This window comes from Podarcis vaucheri (genome assembly GCF_965113315.1).
Source record: "Podarcis vaucheri genome assembly, chromosome: 2".
In the NCBI taxonomy this organism is placed as follows: Eukaryota; Metazoa; Chordata; class Lepidosauria; order Squamata; family Lacertidae; genus Podarcis; species Podarcis vaucheri.
In genome coordinates, this window is record NC_138760.1 from 43,335,018 (window position 1) to 43,355,035 (window position 20,018).

A 20,018-nucleotide genomic window follows, 5' to 3' on the forward strand; every position below is an offset into this window, starting at 1 on the left:
CAACTGCAGTCATGGTGCATGCTTGAAAGGGTAACAAGTCACACATAAACAGGACAACCTGACACAGCAAGGCCAGCGTCACCCAAAAGTATATTTTATGGGGCATTTAGGATGGCATCTCGTCTCAGCTATGCCATTTTGAAATCTATTTTAGCATTTTAAAAAACCCCACCAGCAGTGTAAATATGGCTATGTATTTCTTCATACTGAGATAATGTGGAAGGATGAAACTTAAGTAAATGGATATTAAAATATATGGCAGCAAGAATGAACATTTATTAAGCAGCATTCATGTGTGCATTTTCCTTGTAAACTCACTTTTTTCTGATTAGCTGGAGTCAAACTCCTAAAGAGCTTCCTTCCCTGTTTGCCAGCATTCCAAATGGTGAAGAAAGTCCACCGACTGAGGATTCTCTCTTCCAGAAACAAGACACGGTGTGTCCAGATGGTTCCCCTGAGAAATAGAGGGAAAGAGTGAGAGACCAAGACTCCTCTTCAGTAAGACACAGTGCATTCCAAAGACACTTGCACAGAAAACGGACCAGCAACATTGCCAGAGGAGCCGAAAGCTGTCACCAGGGAAACATTCTCCTTGTGTAAATAGTAAACTCGATGTCTCTGGGAGATGAAGACTCTCAACATGTAGGTTTTAGGACATGATCAGCCCATGCTGCTCAGATCATAGGAACATGAAGCTGCGAAATAGGTTACAATTAAGACCATTAAAGCTGCCAAAAGTTGAACAAAAGGAGCAGGAGGATGCCCAAGACATTCTTAGCTGTTGTCTTATCCAACTTGGATGGATGGCCACCAGGCATTGTATGTAAGATGCCCTGAGCTGTCTGGGAGAGTGAAATATCTGACATAGATCACCCCAAGGAATTGATACGCTGCACTGGTTCTTTTAAGAGCCATTGCTCAGTTGTAAAACATCTGCTCTGCATGCAAAAAGCCCCAGACTCAATACCTGGACTTTGCAGAGAAGGCTGGGAGAGACCCCTGCCAGAGAGCTGTTGTCAGTCAGCAGAGGCAATAGGGAGCAAGAGGTTTGACTTGGTATAAGGCAGCTTCCTATAATCCTAAGGAATATACCGTACTGAAAATGTTTCTTTTTTTAAGAAAAGGAAGCTAAATGCAACACAACTGAAATTAAAAATAGTTAAGAGGGGGAAACACCCTATTGACCTGAACCAAAATATAATAATAAAATTTTGTAAACCCTAAGCACAAATGTCAAATGAACAAAAAACTTACATTTTTCAGCAATGGGTTGTTGTTTCTAAATTGGCACTATTGGCAAGAGTTATTAAACTGACACCAATATCTGTGTGTGAGATGTTGGTGGAATATAACTGAACAGGATTTCATTCCATGAGAGAGACCATGGGGAGAAAAAACGCCCACAATCCATTCAGCACCCCCCAACTTGAGGTGTTTTGTAATTGCTCTTTCTTTAAGTGCTCAAATGCGGCAGAACTAATTGGACCATGTATTTAAAAACATGCTCTTTCCCAGGGCTAGTTTTGCACAAGTTAATACTCTGCGTGTTTTCTGGAACTTAATGGATGTCTGTTTTATAAGGTGATCTTTAAAAAATCTAAAGGCATTTCAGAGAGGAAAACCAAAAAACAAGGGTGGGGGGGGGGGCTTCTAATACTTGGTCTTCTGTTCATATGTCTGAAAATTTGGTTTGTTTTCCCCATAAACTGCAGTGTGCAGCAGTGCACACATACAACCCCCCACCCCATCTCTGAACACACTCAGCACTCAAATTCTCAGAAAAATCTTTTTTTTTTTTATTTAGGAAAAGTGTAAAAACTGCTAATCACGAAGGGCCTTAGAGCTAAACTTTCTTTCACCCCCGAATAGCACCTCCCTTCCATCCTCAGTTGTTGCTCCCTATATTATGTTATCAAATGGAAGTCATAGTTCTTAGTCTATTAAATATGTGTTCAAGAAGTGAAAGGATAACACAGTCATAATGGAATAAATATGACAGAGGAACACACACAGATAGACAGTTTTGTGATGGTGGTGGTTTGGTGTGTATGCATGTACTGTGTGTGTGTGTGTGTGTGTGTGTGTGTGTGTGCTTTCCCTCTTCTTCCCCCTCCTCCCACACACTCATCATGTGCCCCCAAACTGATTTGGGGGCAGAACCCCTGGAACAGTGGGGGACGGTGTGGGAGAGGGCAGATCATTCCAGAAGGCAAGCAGGAATGCTTCTGCTGCCAGAGTGATCTCCTTAGCACAGTCTCTCCCTCTCCCTGCCCTCTCTTTCACACACAAAATGAGCACACTGACAGTATAGGAGCCAGAGAATAAATTGTAGTGAAAGCCAACTAATAGCACTGTAAACCTGACAGTATTGCTAAAATGTGGGCTTTATAGCAAGCTGGCAGATGTCTTTTTGTCCAAGTGTATTTTTATGTCTGCACTTACAAAATAAAATTCCAATTTGGCACATATAAACACCAGATAACATAAGCAAATACTGGACCTATTTGAAATGTTGAATCCACATGCTTTGCAACCATAACAAGGAAACATCTGCAAACGCAGAGAATAGGTTAGGATTATCAATTTTAAGCACCCTCAACAGACCCAGGGCAGGCAGTACTCTCTCTCCCCTCTGCCCATCCCTTCCCTACAATTTGGTAAAATCAGTTCTGTTTGCAAGAATTTATGCTCGTTTTGATTAGGCTCATTTCTCACTGTCTTCCATCATGCTTTGAGTGTTTTCTTAAGTAATCATTCCCACCATAAAAGTAATATTTCAGAATGTTATTACCTAGTATGGCATAAAGAAAAATGACCATAGCACAGAACACTAGTTTACACTGAGGATTCTTTCTCTATATTCTAACTAAGTTGCCAAATCATGTTTAAAAATAATCCTGTCATTGTTAGGTAGAATAAATTTATTTCCAATAGTGGGGAGGAGACGATTTTGGCATACTCCTGCTTTCTCCTGCAGCAGCCATGCACTACCACCCAAACAATTCTAGAAAGCACCCCAATCCTCTGGGGCAAATTGAGGAGGGGGGAAGGGTGTAAGCCATGGGTAGGCAAACTAAGGCCCGGGGGCCAGATCCGGCCGAAACGCCTTCTAAATCTGGCCTGCAGACAGTCTGGGAATCAGCGTGTTTTTACATGAGTAGAATGTGTGTTTTTATTTAAAATGCATCTCTGGGTTATTTGTGGGGCATAGGAATTCGTTCATTCCCCCCTCCCCCCAAAAAAATTTATAGTTCAGCCCCCCTCAAGTTCTGAGGGACAGTGGACCGCCCCCCTGCTGAAAAAGTTTGCTGATCCCTGGTGTAAGCAGTTCTACAGCGAAGAAAGAATCTGTCAAAAGAGCTTCCTTCTTCTGTGTTCAAAGAAGCCTCTGCTGAAAGAAAGCTTTCCATGAGTGGATGGACACAACTGGAAACAAACTATTGTGCTTAGATAGAGCTTAGTTCTTGAACATTTTGGCTCCCAAACACCACAAACCTGGAAGTGACTGTCCCGGTTTGAGAACTATTTTTGGAAGCTGAACGTCCGACGGGGCTTCTGTGGCTACTGATTGGCTGCAGGAGCTTCCTGCAGCAAATCAGAAGCAGCGCTTTGGATGTTGAACAAACTTCTGGAACGGATTCCATTCAACTTCCAAGGTACGACTGTATAAATTAGTAAACCCCAAGCAAACATTTAAATGAAAGGGCTCTTTGTTGTAATTCAAAATCTCTTTGGGCCACATGGGAAATTGTGGAATTAACCTTGCATGTTCTTTTAGGATGAAATGCTATGTACACCTCTCCAGGAGTAAACTGCATTGAACAGTGGAAACCACAAATGAGTAGGCTTTACATAGAATTGCATTAAGCATCTTGTTAGTTAATCCAGAGATGGGGGGAAAACAACACTAAGTCTGTTCTCACAATTACCAACCATCATTTTTTAATTTAGTTTGTGTTCACAAAATCATTTAAATAGATGGATTATTTACTGCAGTATGATTGTGAGCTATCTTGGAACTTCAAGGAACCAAGTGGCAGGGTAGAATAGAAATCATACAGAAAAGGGCAGCCAAATGGTTAAGAAAAGGCAAATGCTAATCTAGGGCCAATGGCTGTCTGATGTGGTCTACTGGAGGCAAGCAACAGGGGGCAGGTGTTGCCTTGTAAGCTTCACAGAGGCACCTGGCTGCCATACTTAGAAACAGAAAGCTGGATCAGGTAGACTTTGGTCTGATATAATAGGACTCTTAAATCCGTATATTCTAATGAAAAAATGCTCCACTGGAAGCACTGCACACCCTGAAGAGGAATATGCTTCTGTCACTACAAGATCAACAGAGCTAGCTAGATACAAAAACGACTGTGTCTAAGCTAGCACACTTACTGCTGTCAAGATACTTTGATTCTGAACAGAAATTTCCCCACTGTTTCAAATTTGGGCCTCCCATAACAAAAGATTGCGACTTGTGCCAAACTGTTAAATGTGGGAAAAGGGGAGCTGGGATGAGACCAACTAATCAAATTCTTCAACTTTTCACCTAAAGTAAGATTTGTAGCAGCCTGGTCTCCAGGGACGAAAGATTGATTATTGCACTGTTGGCTAGCCAAACCCTTTAAAAAACGACTTCTCTAGAGCTGAAAAGACAAACCCATGTGTGGTTTGCTGAAACAGAAATCCTACTTTCACATTTGACAGTTAAGGCCTCTCCTTCGGATCTTAATTTGGCAGGATAGAATGTCCAAGTCATTAATCACTGCTAAACCTTTATTAAATCTGCAGAAGACCTGTGCAAAATAGCATAACACTTGGTTATGAATTTTATGAATTTCCAAAATCATTCAGTAACTATCAACATTGTTAATATACAAACCACTGAAATGCAATTTTGGGCAAAGAGAATTTATGCAAGGCAGACTGAAAAAGGCCTCGTTCAACATGGAACTACTCTCTGGTTGATTTTATGCTGTGAGCTTTCATGCGCAAAATGGCAACCGGGCAGAGGATGGAAGTGCATGATATGTGAGGAGTGATCACTCATTCCTGCCCACCACATCACTGCCAGGTTGCCACACAATCAATAAACACACACGCACAAATCACCTCATGCATTGCATCAAATGCAGGCCCGAGCCTGACTGAGTAAAAAGTAACCACAAACAGGTGAAGTAATGGATCATCCCATAACACATGTTTTTACAAGTCTCCAAGGTACAATACCTGTTTTAGTCAAAACTAGATTTGTAGCTTGCCTCACTCATGCTCCTGTCATCAGATCAGCCACTGAATGGAGGTGGATTCACACTGATTGATTGATTGATTGATTGACTGTGTTATATCCCACCATTCCCTCCAAAGGACCCTAAGGCAGCGGACAATGATCAAACGCTACAACCCCCCATAGTTTTGAAACATTCTACAAAGCAGCTTAAAACATTCTTAAACAGTGATCTCAGGTTTGCCGGGAACAGTGTCTTTCAGCCATCAAATGGGTAAAAATGAATGCTTTTAAGGTTTCCCCCCTGCAAAATCAATAATGGAGACAGATGCACCTCACTAGGGAAGAGCTCCACAAATGGGGAACCACCACGGAATAGGTCACCACCAACCAGTCAGTCCCGAGTGTTGGCACCACCACCAAGGCCTCACCTGCTGATTATATGAGCTATGATGAACACACAGTCAGTCCTCGCCACTGCAAACGTCATGTCCACATCCTTGGATTGCAACCACTGAAACCAATCCCACAAGTTGTTTGAAGGTGCTCTAGAGACCTCCAACACACCTGAACCAATAGTGACAGCAAATTTAGCACAGCCCTGAGCAATTTCCTCCTCAAACTGATTCAGAAATCTCTTACAGGTTTGGATCTGGATTTAAAAAGCTCTGCTGGGTGATGTGGCAGAGAGGGGAGCTCTGTTTGCTACCGTCACTGCCATGTGGCAGGGACATAGAATGCACCCATGGCTCTATTTAGTCAGATTTGAACCAGGACTTCTGTTCTAACCAACACCACTCCTGCTTCATTGCCCACAGCAAAGGAGGTTTTAAACCAGACACTCCAAGGCCAGAGATGGTGCTTAGGAGTGGTGTGTAGATGGCCCTTTCCATCTCACTATTCCACAGCGAAACCAGGGCTTTGACAGGATCACAACAGCAGTACATAGTTGTCCTTCTATCCAGTGGTGAGATCTACAAGATTAAATAAAGCAGTGCCAGCAATATCCCAAGGCAGATGTGGTAGATGTTTTGTAGAGGTACTAGTGGTGGGGACATTTCTCCCCTTTCAAAATAATGTCTGAGAGCATTTGCTCTTTGCCATTTGTGTATAGGAAGAACAAGGATGTGAAGATCCAACAAATGTTATCCTGTATGTCCATGACATACCCAATGAACTTCTAAAACATGGGTGTAAATTCACTCAGAGAAACAATCTGTTATGGGCTAGATCAGGGGTCTGCAACCTTTAAGACAAAAAGAGCCACTTGGACCCATTTTCGAAGAAAAAACAAACTGGGAGCCGCAAAACCACTGCGACATTTAAAACAAATATATCTCCAGAGCCGCGATCTGACAGCGGGCGGGAAGGTGACGTCGGGACGGTGTGTGACTAACGCATGCACCGCCCCCATGCGGCGTCACAGCCAGTACAGCGCCCACCACAGTGGGGAGTGTCGGGGCGCACAATGCGCCTCCTCCCCTTGCTAGTATCCGCCCCGGAGCTGCGGCAAAGGTGTAAAAGAGCCACATGCGGCTCCGGAGCCGCGGGTTGCAGACCCCTGGGCTAGATGCATGGAGAGGAACTAGCAAGAGGGACATTGAAACTTAAACATGTTAGAATCATAATCTCTCAGGTTGCGGCGCTCATCTCGCTTTATTGGCTGAGGGTGCCGGCGTACAGCTTCCAGGTCATAAGGCCAGCATGACTAAGCCCCTTCTGGCGAACTAGAGCAGCGCACAGAAACGCCGTTTACCTTCCCGTCGGAGTGGTACCTATTTATCTACTTGCACTTTGACGTGCTTCCGAACTGCTAGGTTGGCAGGAGCAGGGACCGAGCAACGGGAGCTCACCCCGTCACGGGGATTCAAACCGCCGATCTTCTGATCGGCAAGTCCTAGGCTCTGTGGTTTAACCCACAGCACCACCCGCATACACCTATTCCAAAAGCATAATGTTCTGAATTACCTGGCCTGTAATCCTGCACCCGATTATAAATCATTTTGATTTTATTTAAACATATACAACTGGATACAGTAATACAACTGGACCGCAGTGTGAGGTATCTCGATACAAAGCAACATTGGTTGCTTTGATGTAAATGCTGAAAGTACTCAATGTTAAGTCATTTAAAGGATCCTTCCTTCTATGCAAGGCAGAGCCCAGGTGTCAATTCTTTACGGCCATATAGAAAGTACTTTTGCTATGAAGTATTTGAAACTTCTGGAAATGCTTTAATGGAAATAAGTTTGTTTTAAAGAAATATTCTTCTAAACTGCAAAACACTGAATACATGCGTAGTTTTTACGAGTCAAGATTTCACATCCCCTCTAATTATGACATGAGAATCGTAAAGGCAGGAATAATAAGTAGAGCATGAAGGTGTTTTGATTTCTGATGGGAATTATTAATTGGATCTCAGGAGTTGAGTGAACGTTTGTTTCTTCGCGTCTGCAAGTGCAACATGCCCCTTTTATGGCAGTTTAGCACTTCATCACCACAACGGGTGTCACAACTTGGAAACTCTTCATAAATAAATGCAGCAATTGGAACAGCCAGTCCACATGAAATTTCAACAGTGTCTAGAGACCAAGGGTTGTAATGTTTACTGCCCCTCTAGCTAACAATGGAATTTTGGACTTGATGCAAAAAATCTCTTAAATAATAACCGCAAAGTTACAAGATCTTCTGATTTGGAGCTTAGCTGCTGCTGGCATTTGTCGACAGATGTCTGTTAATCAGTTTTTATAGGATACACGATTCCCAGAAGGGGAAAAAAATTAATGCACAACGTTACAAATGTTGCACGACATTCCAAGATTAGACAGTAGTGGAAACTCTAGAACCTTCTTCTAGGTCCTTAAAAGGAGCCAGATCTGCCTTTTAAAAATACACAAACACAAACACATCACTCCCAAAATCAAAGCAGTCATAAAAAAACTAATAATTTTCTGCACTTAAAAATATAAAGCTACAAGAATTTAAAGCCTATCTGAAGGACGAAAACATTTACTTTTGCCAAAAAAGTGACAAACTAAAATCAAGGGCTATATAGGATTAGCTTTTGTTGTGGTAACCAAGTGCAACAACTGCTAGCTCCTCTCCCTGTGACTGGAGAGAACTGTGAGTAGATTTATAGGTAGGGCTGCCACTCAGCACATCAGTGGAACAAAAGGACTAGCTTAATAATGTGTATGCAGTCACCAATGGATACTGAAGATGTAGTTGAAAGACGGGTCTCAAATGCCTAATGGTCACCATAGCCCTCTGTAGCCTCACACATCAGATTTCAGCTTGCAGAATGGGTATAGGAAACAAAAAATTACAACATGCTTGTTTTTTTACCAAACAGTCCTCCCTGGTCTTCTTGTTGAAAGCATACTTGCTGTAGTACTTTGTGCCTACTGAAATCTGTTTGTTCCTATTTCGAGAACTCTTCCATAGTAAGTATAAAATCAGGGAGGAAAGTTATGTGCCCAAATAAACTTGGATGTCTTCTATCAGCTTCAGAAAATATTGTGAGTTAGCTCAGTTAGTTGGTAGAGCATAAGTCTCTTAATCTCATAGTTGTGGTTTTGAGACCCACATTGGGAAAAGATACCTGCATTGCAGTTGTCAGGAGCTCATCCTACACTCAAGTAGGACCCTGGCAGAGACACATGCCCAACTGGCATGTTCTCTCCCTCCTGGTCGTCCGTTCGGGAGCTTCAAAAGCTTTCTTCTGCCTGAACATCACAGCGATCGATGCCAACAGACATCAGCACACTTAGGGATCCGCAGAGTCTTCGCAGCTTGCGTAACAGAACTCAGCAACTCAGCATTTTGGCTAATCTACTTTATTTACATATAAACACACACGGAGCACTGCAACATGGCTCCCTCTCTCTCTAGCATCAGACAGCAAAGAGAAAGGACAAAGGACAATAGTCCCACTTCACTGAACACAGTAACACAAACATCCTGCCTCCGTCACTTCCCACTCTGTGGAGTCAAAACATGCACTGTCATGTGATAGACAACAATCCCATGACTGCAATCATGGAGCAGGAATCCTAACAGCAGGGGGTTAAATGAGATGACTCTCTGAGTCCCTTCCAAATCTAGGATTCTATATATGCCACTTTTTTGAGCCAGTTCCAAAGGCAATTCAACACATTAGCTCCCAACCAAAAAACAAGGGGTTCTATGAAGGGGTTCCCTGTTCTATGAAGGTTTCCGGGAAGATATGAAACCCTTCAAAAGAGGTTTTTGCACACACCCCAAACTACAACTCCCACAATTCTTTGGGGAAAGCTACAGCATATAAACCAGTTTCAGACTGGTTCAGATCTTTAATGCAGATATCCCCTAATATAACAGCTGTAAATCATTCAGCAGTAGGCATCTGGTTGCTTTTTCACCTGTGAAATACAGTGCTGTCCCGCAAGACGAATGCCTCGCAAGACGAAAAACTCACTAGACGAAAGGGTTTTGCGTTTTTTTAGTCGCTTCGCAAGACGAATTTCCCTATGGGCTTGCTTCGCAAGACGAAACGTCTTGCGAGTTCTTGCGAGTTTGTTTCCTTTTTCTTAAAGCCGCTAAGCCGTTAACAGCCGCTAAGCCGCTAATAGCCGTGCTTCGCAAGACGAAAAAAACCGCAAGACGAAGAGACTCGCGGAACGGATTAATTTCGTCTTGCGAGGCACCACTGTATTATGAATGATAATTTTATGTATTTATTTATAAAACTTCCTTCCTCAGAACGATCCCAAGAATATGTGCATCAAATGTAAGATCAAAGTACAGTACAGAACTAAAAACATACATAAACTAAAAAGTAGCTGCAGACAATAAAGTCTAAGACAGAGTTAAATGTTCTAAAGACACTGGGATCAATAGACGTAAGCACTGTCTGTTGTTAGATTGTGGCCAAAATTTGTGAGCAGTGAGGTAGAAAGCCAGCAATCCTGATTATCTGTAAGCGAAAAGAAATAGACTCTTTTTTATCATCAGTGCTTCTGAACTAGAATACGAGGCACAAAAAGCATTTCTACATGTTCACACACAAGAGACAACACAGAATGCCGAGCAAAACTTTAAAGAATGACTGGAAGCGAAGCAGTAATCCAGCTAGCTAAAACTCTTTCTGAATGGTTGCCTCGTTGTATTACAGTATCTGTCAGCCACCAAATCCAGACTCATACCGAGGCTGGATTCCCAAGCAGCTATAGAAAACCAAGGACTAGGGCTGATGGGTCCATTTGTGATTTATTAAATATAGAATGGTTTGATATGTAAGAATTGTGCTGATGCAGTGCCAATTATATTTTCATTAAAGTAAGTTATAGAACTAAGATACTCTCTACTTCTCAGCCAGCACATTCTCCGCACACATGTTCACCACATTTTCCAGCCCCTTGATTGAATAAAAATAGGTCCAATGACTATGATTCAACAAGACTTGGTAAAACTATTTAAAATATTGGCCTGATACAGAAACAGATCACAGAATCAAGCCAAATATCTTTAGATTTATGTACAGTTCTTGCAAATCAAACCTAAAGCACAGCAGTAAAAAAAACAAAAAAAACCTACTAAATTCTGGGCTAGGAAACACAAGTTGTTGTCATGGGGGAAAAGGGGTTTCATCCAACGTTGTGTGAGCAGAAGGCAGCAGGGGTGCCGAAAGCTACCAAACATTGCGGTCTGTGTCATTTGGAAATACATAGTGAGAGGAAGAGAAATTGCCCTGAATCAGGAGGAAGAATATTGCGCCCCACTGAGCAAAATTCTTCCACTGAATTTTTGAACCAGCAGTTTTTGACGGTTCAAAGAATGGTGCTGGTTGCTTGGAAGCCCTCCATTTTAGCAAGATTCCAATGTGAACCCTCTCCTGAATCATGAAGGATTTTGCATTCAAATCCCCTTCTAAAATGAAAGAGAAGGCCTTCCTTTTAGCAGGGGTGAATTTAACAGCAAAATGATGTTTAAAATTGTGTGGGTAGGGAGTTAAGAAAGCAGCAGCCAAGCATCTTAGCATTCCACTGTACATGCATTATTACTATAACAGTGAGCTTGGACCTCATGCAGGTAGCGAATTGCCACTCCGGCTCCTACACACCCCTTTGTGGGAGAGTTAAATCAGAAAGTCTACATCATAGAACTTTACCTTGGGAATATTTTCATAGCTTCAGGTTGTGTCATAAGGACAAGCAGTGGGTGGATGTTGGGTTCATGCAGAGAAGTGTGTGACTGTGCCTTCAGGCTAATTATATGATTATTACAGGTGTGGGCTTTGTGAAAACCTGTAATGAACACAAGTTAATGTTACTAATATAGATTTTTAAAAAACATGTAGCTTAAGGAGTGTCAAAAGAGAGATGGGTTTTTGGGGTTTTCCCCCTTTAGGTTTCCGGTTCACCTAGGTTGCCTTGTACACTGGGCCGTTCCCAGGGCCAGTAGCTGGGATTCCTGCCTTGGGGGATAAGGGAATGCCACTTTCCCAGACTCCCAGCGCCAAGGCAGGTGCAAAGGAGATGCAGCAACTTGCAAAGAGCAATTAAAGAAACCGCCCGAAACAAATGAAACTAAAAGCAGTTCTTAAAAGTTACATAAGAAGCCACCTCCCACAAAAGATTCTCACTGGTTCATTTCAGTCTTCACATTAACTACTATTTCATAGCCAGAAGCAACATGAATCCAAGGCTCAAGGAGTGCCAAATTGAGACTCTTTATCTCACATTCCCAATGAACAAGAATTTTGCTTTGTTTTTACTATTTCTGCCCTTTCCTGAAAGTGTCGCCCCCCAATTTCATCTGATCTTGTTAGCAATGAGTCTGATTCTAGTAATTCAGAATTAAACTCAAGACAAATTCTTCTACTAGGCTTCCGTCTATTTCACACACAGCCTTCTTCTATAGAAAAACAGTTAATGTAATAGTGAAAACCACTGACTGTCACCTCCTCCTTCAACTACTTTGGCCTGATGGATAACGCAAAATGAGCTTTATGGCGAGGAGCTTAACAATGCAAAGCTTCTTGACAAATTTTAACTTTCTTTTCTATTGTGTCAATGTTAAAATATATTGTAACATGCTCACAACCGCAGGCGAAACATTAAAATGGATAACCATTATATATTTAACAAGATATGAACAAGTTGCTACTATTGTCAAATTGTTTCTATGCACACCAGGATTCAGATTCTATAAACACGGAGAACATGTCATTTGATAATGTATTCCCATGCTTCTAAGCATAGAAGACTATGGGAGTGAGACTGTTTCCTACTTCACAGATTCCTTTTGCCTTCCAGCAATCTATTCTGTAGGGTAAATTAATTATGGGAATTACTCATGGGGTGGTGGGGTGGGGGGAGAAGCAGTAATTAATTCCTACATTTAGACGTCACCAAACTGTTCAGAACTCCCACTAGCCAATCAGACATGAACTTCCCTTTTTTTGCTGTAATGAGAGTTGCAAAATAAGGCAAATACTACGCAGTTTCTGCCTGTAGGGCATGGGGGCTTTGACAAACTGTGATCAGTACACTGAAGATCTAGACTTGATTGCTACCTTTGCTGAAAAGATTAACTGACACACCTTTCTTTAAACAAATCATGTTCTTTAGTTTCACAAAGATTTATTTCTTCAACTCTGGCTGTAAGCTACAGGTATTACGAGTCACAAACTTTGTCTTAAATACACTTTCAGCCAAATTATCTACAATTATACAGTGGTACCTCGGGTTACAGACGCTTCAGGTTACAGACTCCACTAACCCAGAAATAGTACCTCGGGTTAAGAACTTTGCTTCAGGATGAGAACAGAAATCGCATGGCGGCGGCACGGCAGCAGCAGGAGGCCCCATTGGCTAAAGTGGTACCTCAGGTGAAGAACAGTTTCAGGTTAAGAATGGACCTCCAGAACGAATTAAGTACTTAACCCGAGGTACCATTGTATCTACCTTTCTTTAGAAATCTTTATGCATCTATATTGGGCAGGGTAATTTTTTTGTGGACCCCCTAACTTTGTCCCTTTTTTATCCCCCCCCCACTTGTATAGGTATGATGCTATGAAGCCAAAACACTTGTTTAGAGCTCCCCAAATTTTCCATTTTAAAAAAACAAACCCGAGGTACCACTGTATCTTCTATTCATTTGTCTTATTTCCTCTTTTAAAGCCATCAAAGTTGGTGACAACTCCATTGTCGAATTCTAGGTAGGTTGGAAGGACAAAACTCCATTTTCTCTGGCAATTTCACTTCTGACCTGACTTCGTAACTTTCTACTGATCCTACTTCGTAACTGAAATTAATCTGGATTACATACACATGCTTGTAAACATATCAGATAACTTGAAGCTTCTTAGCTGGCAGTCCAAATACCCCATCAGAAGCAGCTTTATGACATTTCCACATTCTCCACGTATGCCGTATTCCAGAGGAGTCTGAGCCACACAACCTTGCAAAATGGAATCAGTAACAGCTTGCTGTTAATTCGGAACAAATTCCCTTCCAAAAATACATTTTTAAAAAATGCCACAGCAACTAGCAATGCGCTTCCAAAAAGCTTGACATGTCGAAATACAGGGTTAGGAAAAGTCTAATAAACTATCAAAAATATAGTTCCATCATGTAGCTAGTAATAAAAGGGAAATACTTTCATATTTCTTCATCTACATTGCCTTCATTATGTAGTTCCAATGTCTTCATATCGAAAGCTATGGAATCAAACACATCCCTAGAAAATCATTTATTTACTCTATTTAACCATCTCATTCCACGCAACAACTAGCTACTTCCATATATAAACAAGCACAACTGCAAGCAGATCTCAGAATCACTGCTGTGAAGCAATAGTCATTCTGAACAAAATCTCTCTCCCCCCTCCATTTTTAATGGAAAATATTACATATACTGGGGTATGCTGCTCAGCACCTTTGAGATAAAACAGATTTACATTGAATAAACAGAAAGATATTTTATTATGCTGCTAATGCAGTTGAAGGTCATGATTCAAACCTCACATAACTGTGTGCTGAGCAACCTTTACATTAACTGAACCCCACTAAATGCTGACCCCCCCTCCTTTTGCAAGTTTCTGTTTTCATATCATGTTGGTTTAGGGGGAAAGTATCATCAAGCAAATGGCACAAAAGCTGAAATGTTCCTATGTTTTTTATTGAAGCCCTGGGCACAGATTGTGGAAGTTCCATAAAATCCCCAACGGCTGGTTCTTTAAGGCTTCAAGGAACAGGGCAGAGCTTGGAAACAGCAAAGCTTTAGGAGCAACAGAAATAGACAGTCCCTGACCTTGTGTGACCAAAGTCAGAGATGCTCCTCAGCTTGACTGAGCTAAAGCTTCTAAGAGGTAGTCCTTTTCTACCCTATTAAGCCATCTCCTTAATTTCCCAAACTTGGGTCTCATCAGTTCCCATAATCTCTGACCACTGGTCCTGCTAGCTAGAAATTATGGGAGCTGCAAGTCCAACAACAGCTGGAGACCTACCGTATTTTTTGCACCATAACACTCACTTTTTCCCTCCTAGAAAGTAAGGGGAAATGTCTGTGCGTGTTATGGACCGAATGCCTATGGGTGGCGGGGGGGATCTGCTGCAGTCGTGAGCAGAGGATCCATGGTTCCCCTTCCTTCCCTCCTCCGTGGTTAAAAAGCATGGATCCACATGGATCCTCAGGATTTTTGCATTGGGCTACTCCAAACTCACTGTCAGATCACATGTCTGTGGCCACAGCATGAACCACAAAAATCATATATCCACTATTTCGTTTAGAATTTTTTTCTTCTTGTTTTCCTCCTCTAAAAACTACGTGCGTGTTATGGTCTGGTGCGTGTTATAGAGTGAAAAATACGGTAAGTTTGGTAAACCCTGTCTTAGTTCATATAACTGAAAACAGCCCTACCCTAACCCCAGTCCTACTTAGAGGGACACACTATACATTCCAAGACAGCCTTCCTCAACTTTGTGCTTTCCAGATGTTTTGGATTACTATGACTGTGCTAGCTGGGGTTGGTGGGAGTTATAGTCTGAAATTATACATCTGGAGGGTACCACGCTGGAGAAGGCTATTCTAAGACAAATTAAAGAGAAAGAGAGACAATGAAAGCGCCCCATCCAAAGAAACAATCAGTTCAAAAGTTATTGTAGGGCCAATGAAACCTGCACTCTTAATAGGCATGCTTGACAGGAAGGCTCCAATACTTTGGCCACCTCATGAGAAGATAAGACTCCCTGGAAAAGACCCTGATGTTGGGAAAGATTGAGGGCACAAGGAGAAGGGGACGGCAGAGGACGAGATGGTTGGGCAGTGTTCTCGAAGCTACGAATATGAGTTTGACCAAGCTGCGGGAGGCAGTGGAAGACAGGAGTGCCTGGCGTGCTCTGGTCCATGGGGTCACGAAGAGTCAGACACGACTGAACGACTAAACAACAACAACAATCCTGTGTCCCAAATCCAAAATACTGGGATCAATACATGAAAAGGAATTCAACATGAGAGTGAGAGTCAAAGTAGATGTTATGTTAATTGTGTAGCAAGCAACAATGTCTCTTTTCCCCCTTCATTTAATATACAGGCTCAAAGGGGCAAGAGATTATCATGGCAACATGGAAGAAGAAAAACTTATTCCTTCCCTCCACAGATGCTATCAGAAGGAAACCCTCATTCCCTCCTGAGCCTGTAATTAAATAAGTGACAATGGGAGATTTATTCCCCACCCTCAATGTTGAGCCTGGGTGAGTGAGGGATTTTTCTCCTGATCATGGATGGGTAAAGAAAAAATAAACTTTTCCCTGCACAATGTGGTCTGGATGACAATTCCTCCTCTCTCCACACAGGCTTATAATTTAATAAAGAAAAAAACACAAACATAGCTGCATACTACACATTTAGCATAACAAGCAGTATACATATATATTATGTATATACATACATAATTTAACTTGTATGCCGCCCTTTCTGCAGTTCAAACCATGCTCAAGACAGCTTACGTTAAAAAAAAAGTAACTACAACATAACAAAAGTCATCATAAACAATAAACACTAAAAAATACATAACCAAACTGAACAATTTCCTCATAAATCACAAGAAGAACTAAAATAAAAATACAAAAAAGCAGCAGCAACAGCAACAATGACCCTCGCCCCCCCCCCCGGCAACAAAAACCCCTAAACAGTGTGGCCTTGCATTCCAGGGTTTCAAACTTTGAATAACAGATTTGCCTAAGCCAAAGCAATGTTGTTGTTGTTTAGTCATTTAGTCGTGTCCAACTCTTCGTGACCCCATGGACCAGAGCACGCCAGGCACTCCTGTCTTCCACTGCCTCCCGCAGTTTGGTCAGACTCATGTTTGTAGCTTCGAGAACACTGTGCAACGATCTCATCCTCTGTCGTCCCCTTCTCCTTGTGCCCTCCATCTTTCCCAACATCAGGGTCTTTTCCAGGGAGTCTTCTCTTCTCATGAGGTGGCCAAAGTATTGGAGCCTCAGCTTCACGATCTGTCCTTCCAGTAAGCACTCAGGGCTGATTTCCTTAAGAATGGAGAGGTTTGATCTTCTTGCAGTCCATGGGACTCTCAAGAGTCTCCTCCAGCACCATAATTCAAAAGCATCAATTCTTTGGCGACCAGCCTTGCCAGAACCAAAGCAATACCAGAACCAAATCACATGACCACTGAAAAAGTAGTTATTCAAATCCATGATGTATTGAAACATAAGGGTGCGTAGCTTACAAGGAAATAAAAGAAAGTAGCCTTCAAAGGCCAACATTCTCAAGTCACATATGGAGGAGTTTGAATTTGGATTTGATATCCCGCTTTATCACTACCTGAAGGAGTCTCAAAGCGGCTAACATTCTCCTTTCCCTTCCTCCCCCACAACAAACACTCTGTGAGGTGAGTGAGGCTGAGAGACTTCAGAGAAGTGTGACTAGCCCAAGGTCACCCAGCAGCTGCATGTGAAGGAGCGGAGACGTGAACCCGGTTCACCAGATTACGAGTCCACCGCTCTTAACCACTACACCACACTGGCTCTCATATGCTTGCAAATGGCTTGGAAATACAGACAAATGATCAAATATATACGAACCCACATGCATATTTTGTTGGGGAAGGATTCCCCACCCACCAACGCCATCCAAAACAGTTTGATACGGAACGTATCTTACTCTAGAACTGAATGAGTTGCCGCCTGTGGATGGTAACGGTACAGAAGGAGGCACTGGTTGACTCGAAAGACTCCACCACCTTTTCGGAGATGTTCATAAAAGAACAGCAGGTCTTCTGGGGTGCCCTGGAAAGAAAAAAACCCCACTTTTTTCAGATCAAAACAGGTAATAGTACAAGCGTAACCATGCCTACTCAGAAGCAAGTTGTATTGAATTTAATAGGGTTTACGCCAAGGAAAGTGGAGTAAGAATCCTGTGTGATATATTATGTGATTGTGTTCAATGACATCTAAAAAAATCTCGACATTAGAACCAATGCATACACCTATCTAATGGATATTTAGAGACATTCCCTAAAGCTAATTTAATATAGAGTGTTACTCTTGCACAGGACATCCACAGATCAAATGTTACAGGCCTTTTGCTGTACTTTATCAATGTCAAAAGCACACCTGCATGCTCCCTGTAAAAGTAATAATAATACTGTGAATGGCAAACCTTCCAGATCTCCAGTTGCTTGTCGTAAGATTGCTAAGAAGCAGGTGGCATGTCCAAATACATCCACACAACACAGTGCTGAGTGAGCATCTCATCACAAAAACTTCTTGAGAATGAGAAAGAGAGATCTGATCAGAAACATCCCTTTGCCATGAAAGTAGTATTTTAGCAAAATGGGGACAGGATCTTTATAGCCTCCCAAATGTGCAATATCGTTTCATGATGCGAGAGTCCATTTCAATGGGTAGGTCTATGGGCATGCCCCAGTACCATTCTGCTGCAAATTAAGCCGCACAACCATTTCAAAACCCTGCCCTCTTGTTTTCATATAACCGAAGGTGATGACTAAACAACATCTGTTTTAATTTAGCAACACTGCAGCCTCTTGAGACTATAAAACAGCCCGTATAATTGTCAAATGTTCTCAAAATATTGTTTGTTTCTCATCCCACTCTCGGTTACCAAGCTGTCATGTGATGGTGCTATGTAAATAAATAACTGATTTACTCGGCATGGAGTATTTATTCAAGCATTGTGGCATCAGAATGAAAATGAATCGCCACATGCCTATCCACACGCTAGGTGGCTAAATATTTATTCGAGGAGCATGTTAGCTTTTTATTACACATCATTTAATGCCTGTACAAAATGAAATTGCTAAAATAATTAGAACATTGTGTTACTTTGCTTGATTTTCCTTTGGCTTCAGATTATTAAGAGAAATGTGTATTAAATGAACCTTTGGTACTGAATTTGAGAAATGCTGATTTCTCCCCCCACTGCAGGGTTTATTGGTCCAATGCATTTTGAAATTACAGTTCCTCTTCAGAGGCACTGCAAATAAGAACTTGGAATTCAGTACTTATATGAAGCAAACACTACAGTTCCCAACAGGGGTGGGATGGATGGCAGTCGCCGTGCCAACTCCCAACATCCCCACCAAACCTCTAGATCTAATTGCCTCCCTTCTCCTCATTTTTTGAGACAACATTCTAAGGAAGCCTTCTTACTCTGATTCAGGGATTTCTCCTTCTTCCTCCTTCTTCCAAATCTCAGCTGGATGCTCTTGGCCTCCAATTAATGCCAAATACATGCCGAGATGCTGCTTCTCTAAAAAGTCAGTGTGCCCGCAGCAATTACCCTATAATTTAAGGCTGAATCATACATCTAGGAGTGCCATGGACCCAGACTTTGGGTTTCTAAAATTACTTTTTCTAATTTGAAATGAAAGAAGAATGGAAACAACAATTACGGAGTAAAATCTATAGTATTATGACTATGGACGCATTAAAAAGTATACATATCAACACAATTGGGACAATGAATTAAGAGAAAATGTTCCTGAATAAGTATGGAAGTGAGTTTGGCACTCAGACTCATCGGACGACGAGATTGTTCTAGGTTGGCAGGAGTGGCAAAAAAAAGTCTAAAAAGGTGCTGCTTTCAGCACACTGAAACCTACCATGCCTTGGGAATCAAAAGAGGGCACCTGAGCGGTAGTCAACAAAATACGTAGTCTCTCAAACAGCAACAAAAAATTCACAACTGCATATTAGCAATTGCAATCTTAACAAAGATGCATCAGGACATCCAGAGGTACTGGATTAGTTGTAGTTTCCATGTCACCTTCAAAGATAGCCCCACATAGAGCGCATTGCAGTAGTCCAAGTGAGAGATAACCAGAGCATGCACCATTCTGGTGAAACAGTCCGCAGGCAGGTAGGGTCTCAGTCTGCGTACCAGGTGGAGCTGGTAAACAACTGCCCTGGACACAGAATTGACCTGTGCCTCCATGGACAGCTGTGAGTCCAAAATGACTCCCAGGCTGCACACCTGGTACTTCAGGGGCACAGTTACCCCATTCAGGACTAGGGAGTCCTCCACACCTTCCTGCCTTCTGTCCCCCAAAAACGGAACTTCTGTCTTGTCAGGATTCAACCTCAATCTGTTAGCCACCATCCATCCTCCAACTGCCTCCAAACACTCACAAAGGACATTCACCACCTTCACTGGTTCTGATTTGAAAGAGAGGTAGAGCTGGGTATCATCCGCATATTGATGAAAACCCAGCCCAAACCCCCTAATAATCTCTCCCAGTGGCTGCATGTAGATGTTGAAAAGCATGGGGGAGAGGACAG

The 20,018-nt window shown here is 42.1% G+C and overlaps 1 protein-coding gene across 5 annotated transcripts in view; it reads right to left on the reverse strand.

Moving 5' to 3' along the window:
• Positions 1–20,018, reverse strand: part of B3GNTL1 (UDP-GlcNAc:betaGal beta-1,3-N-acetylglucosaminyltransferase like 1) — a 174,807-nt gene that overhangs the window by 23,373 nt on the left and 131,416 nt on the right. For all 5 annotated transcript variants that reach the window (XR_014217136.1, XM_082213876.1, XM_082213875.1 and 2 more), the window contains 2 exons: positions 17,383–17,507; positions 319–454 (listed from right to left, as the gene is read on the reverse strand). Coding sequence is in view for 4 of the 5 variants with exons in the window: in XM_082213876.1 (XP_082070002.1) it covers positions 319–454; positions 17,383–17,507 (261 nt within the window). In the remaining variant the exon portion in view is untranslated. The remainder of the gene's footprint in view (positions 1–318; positions 455–17,382; positions 17,508–20,018) is intronic.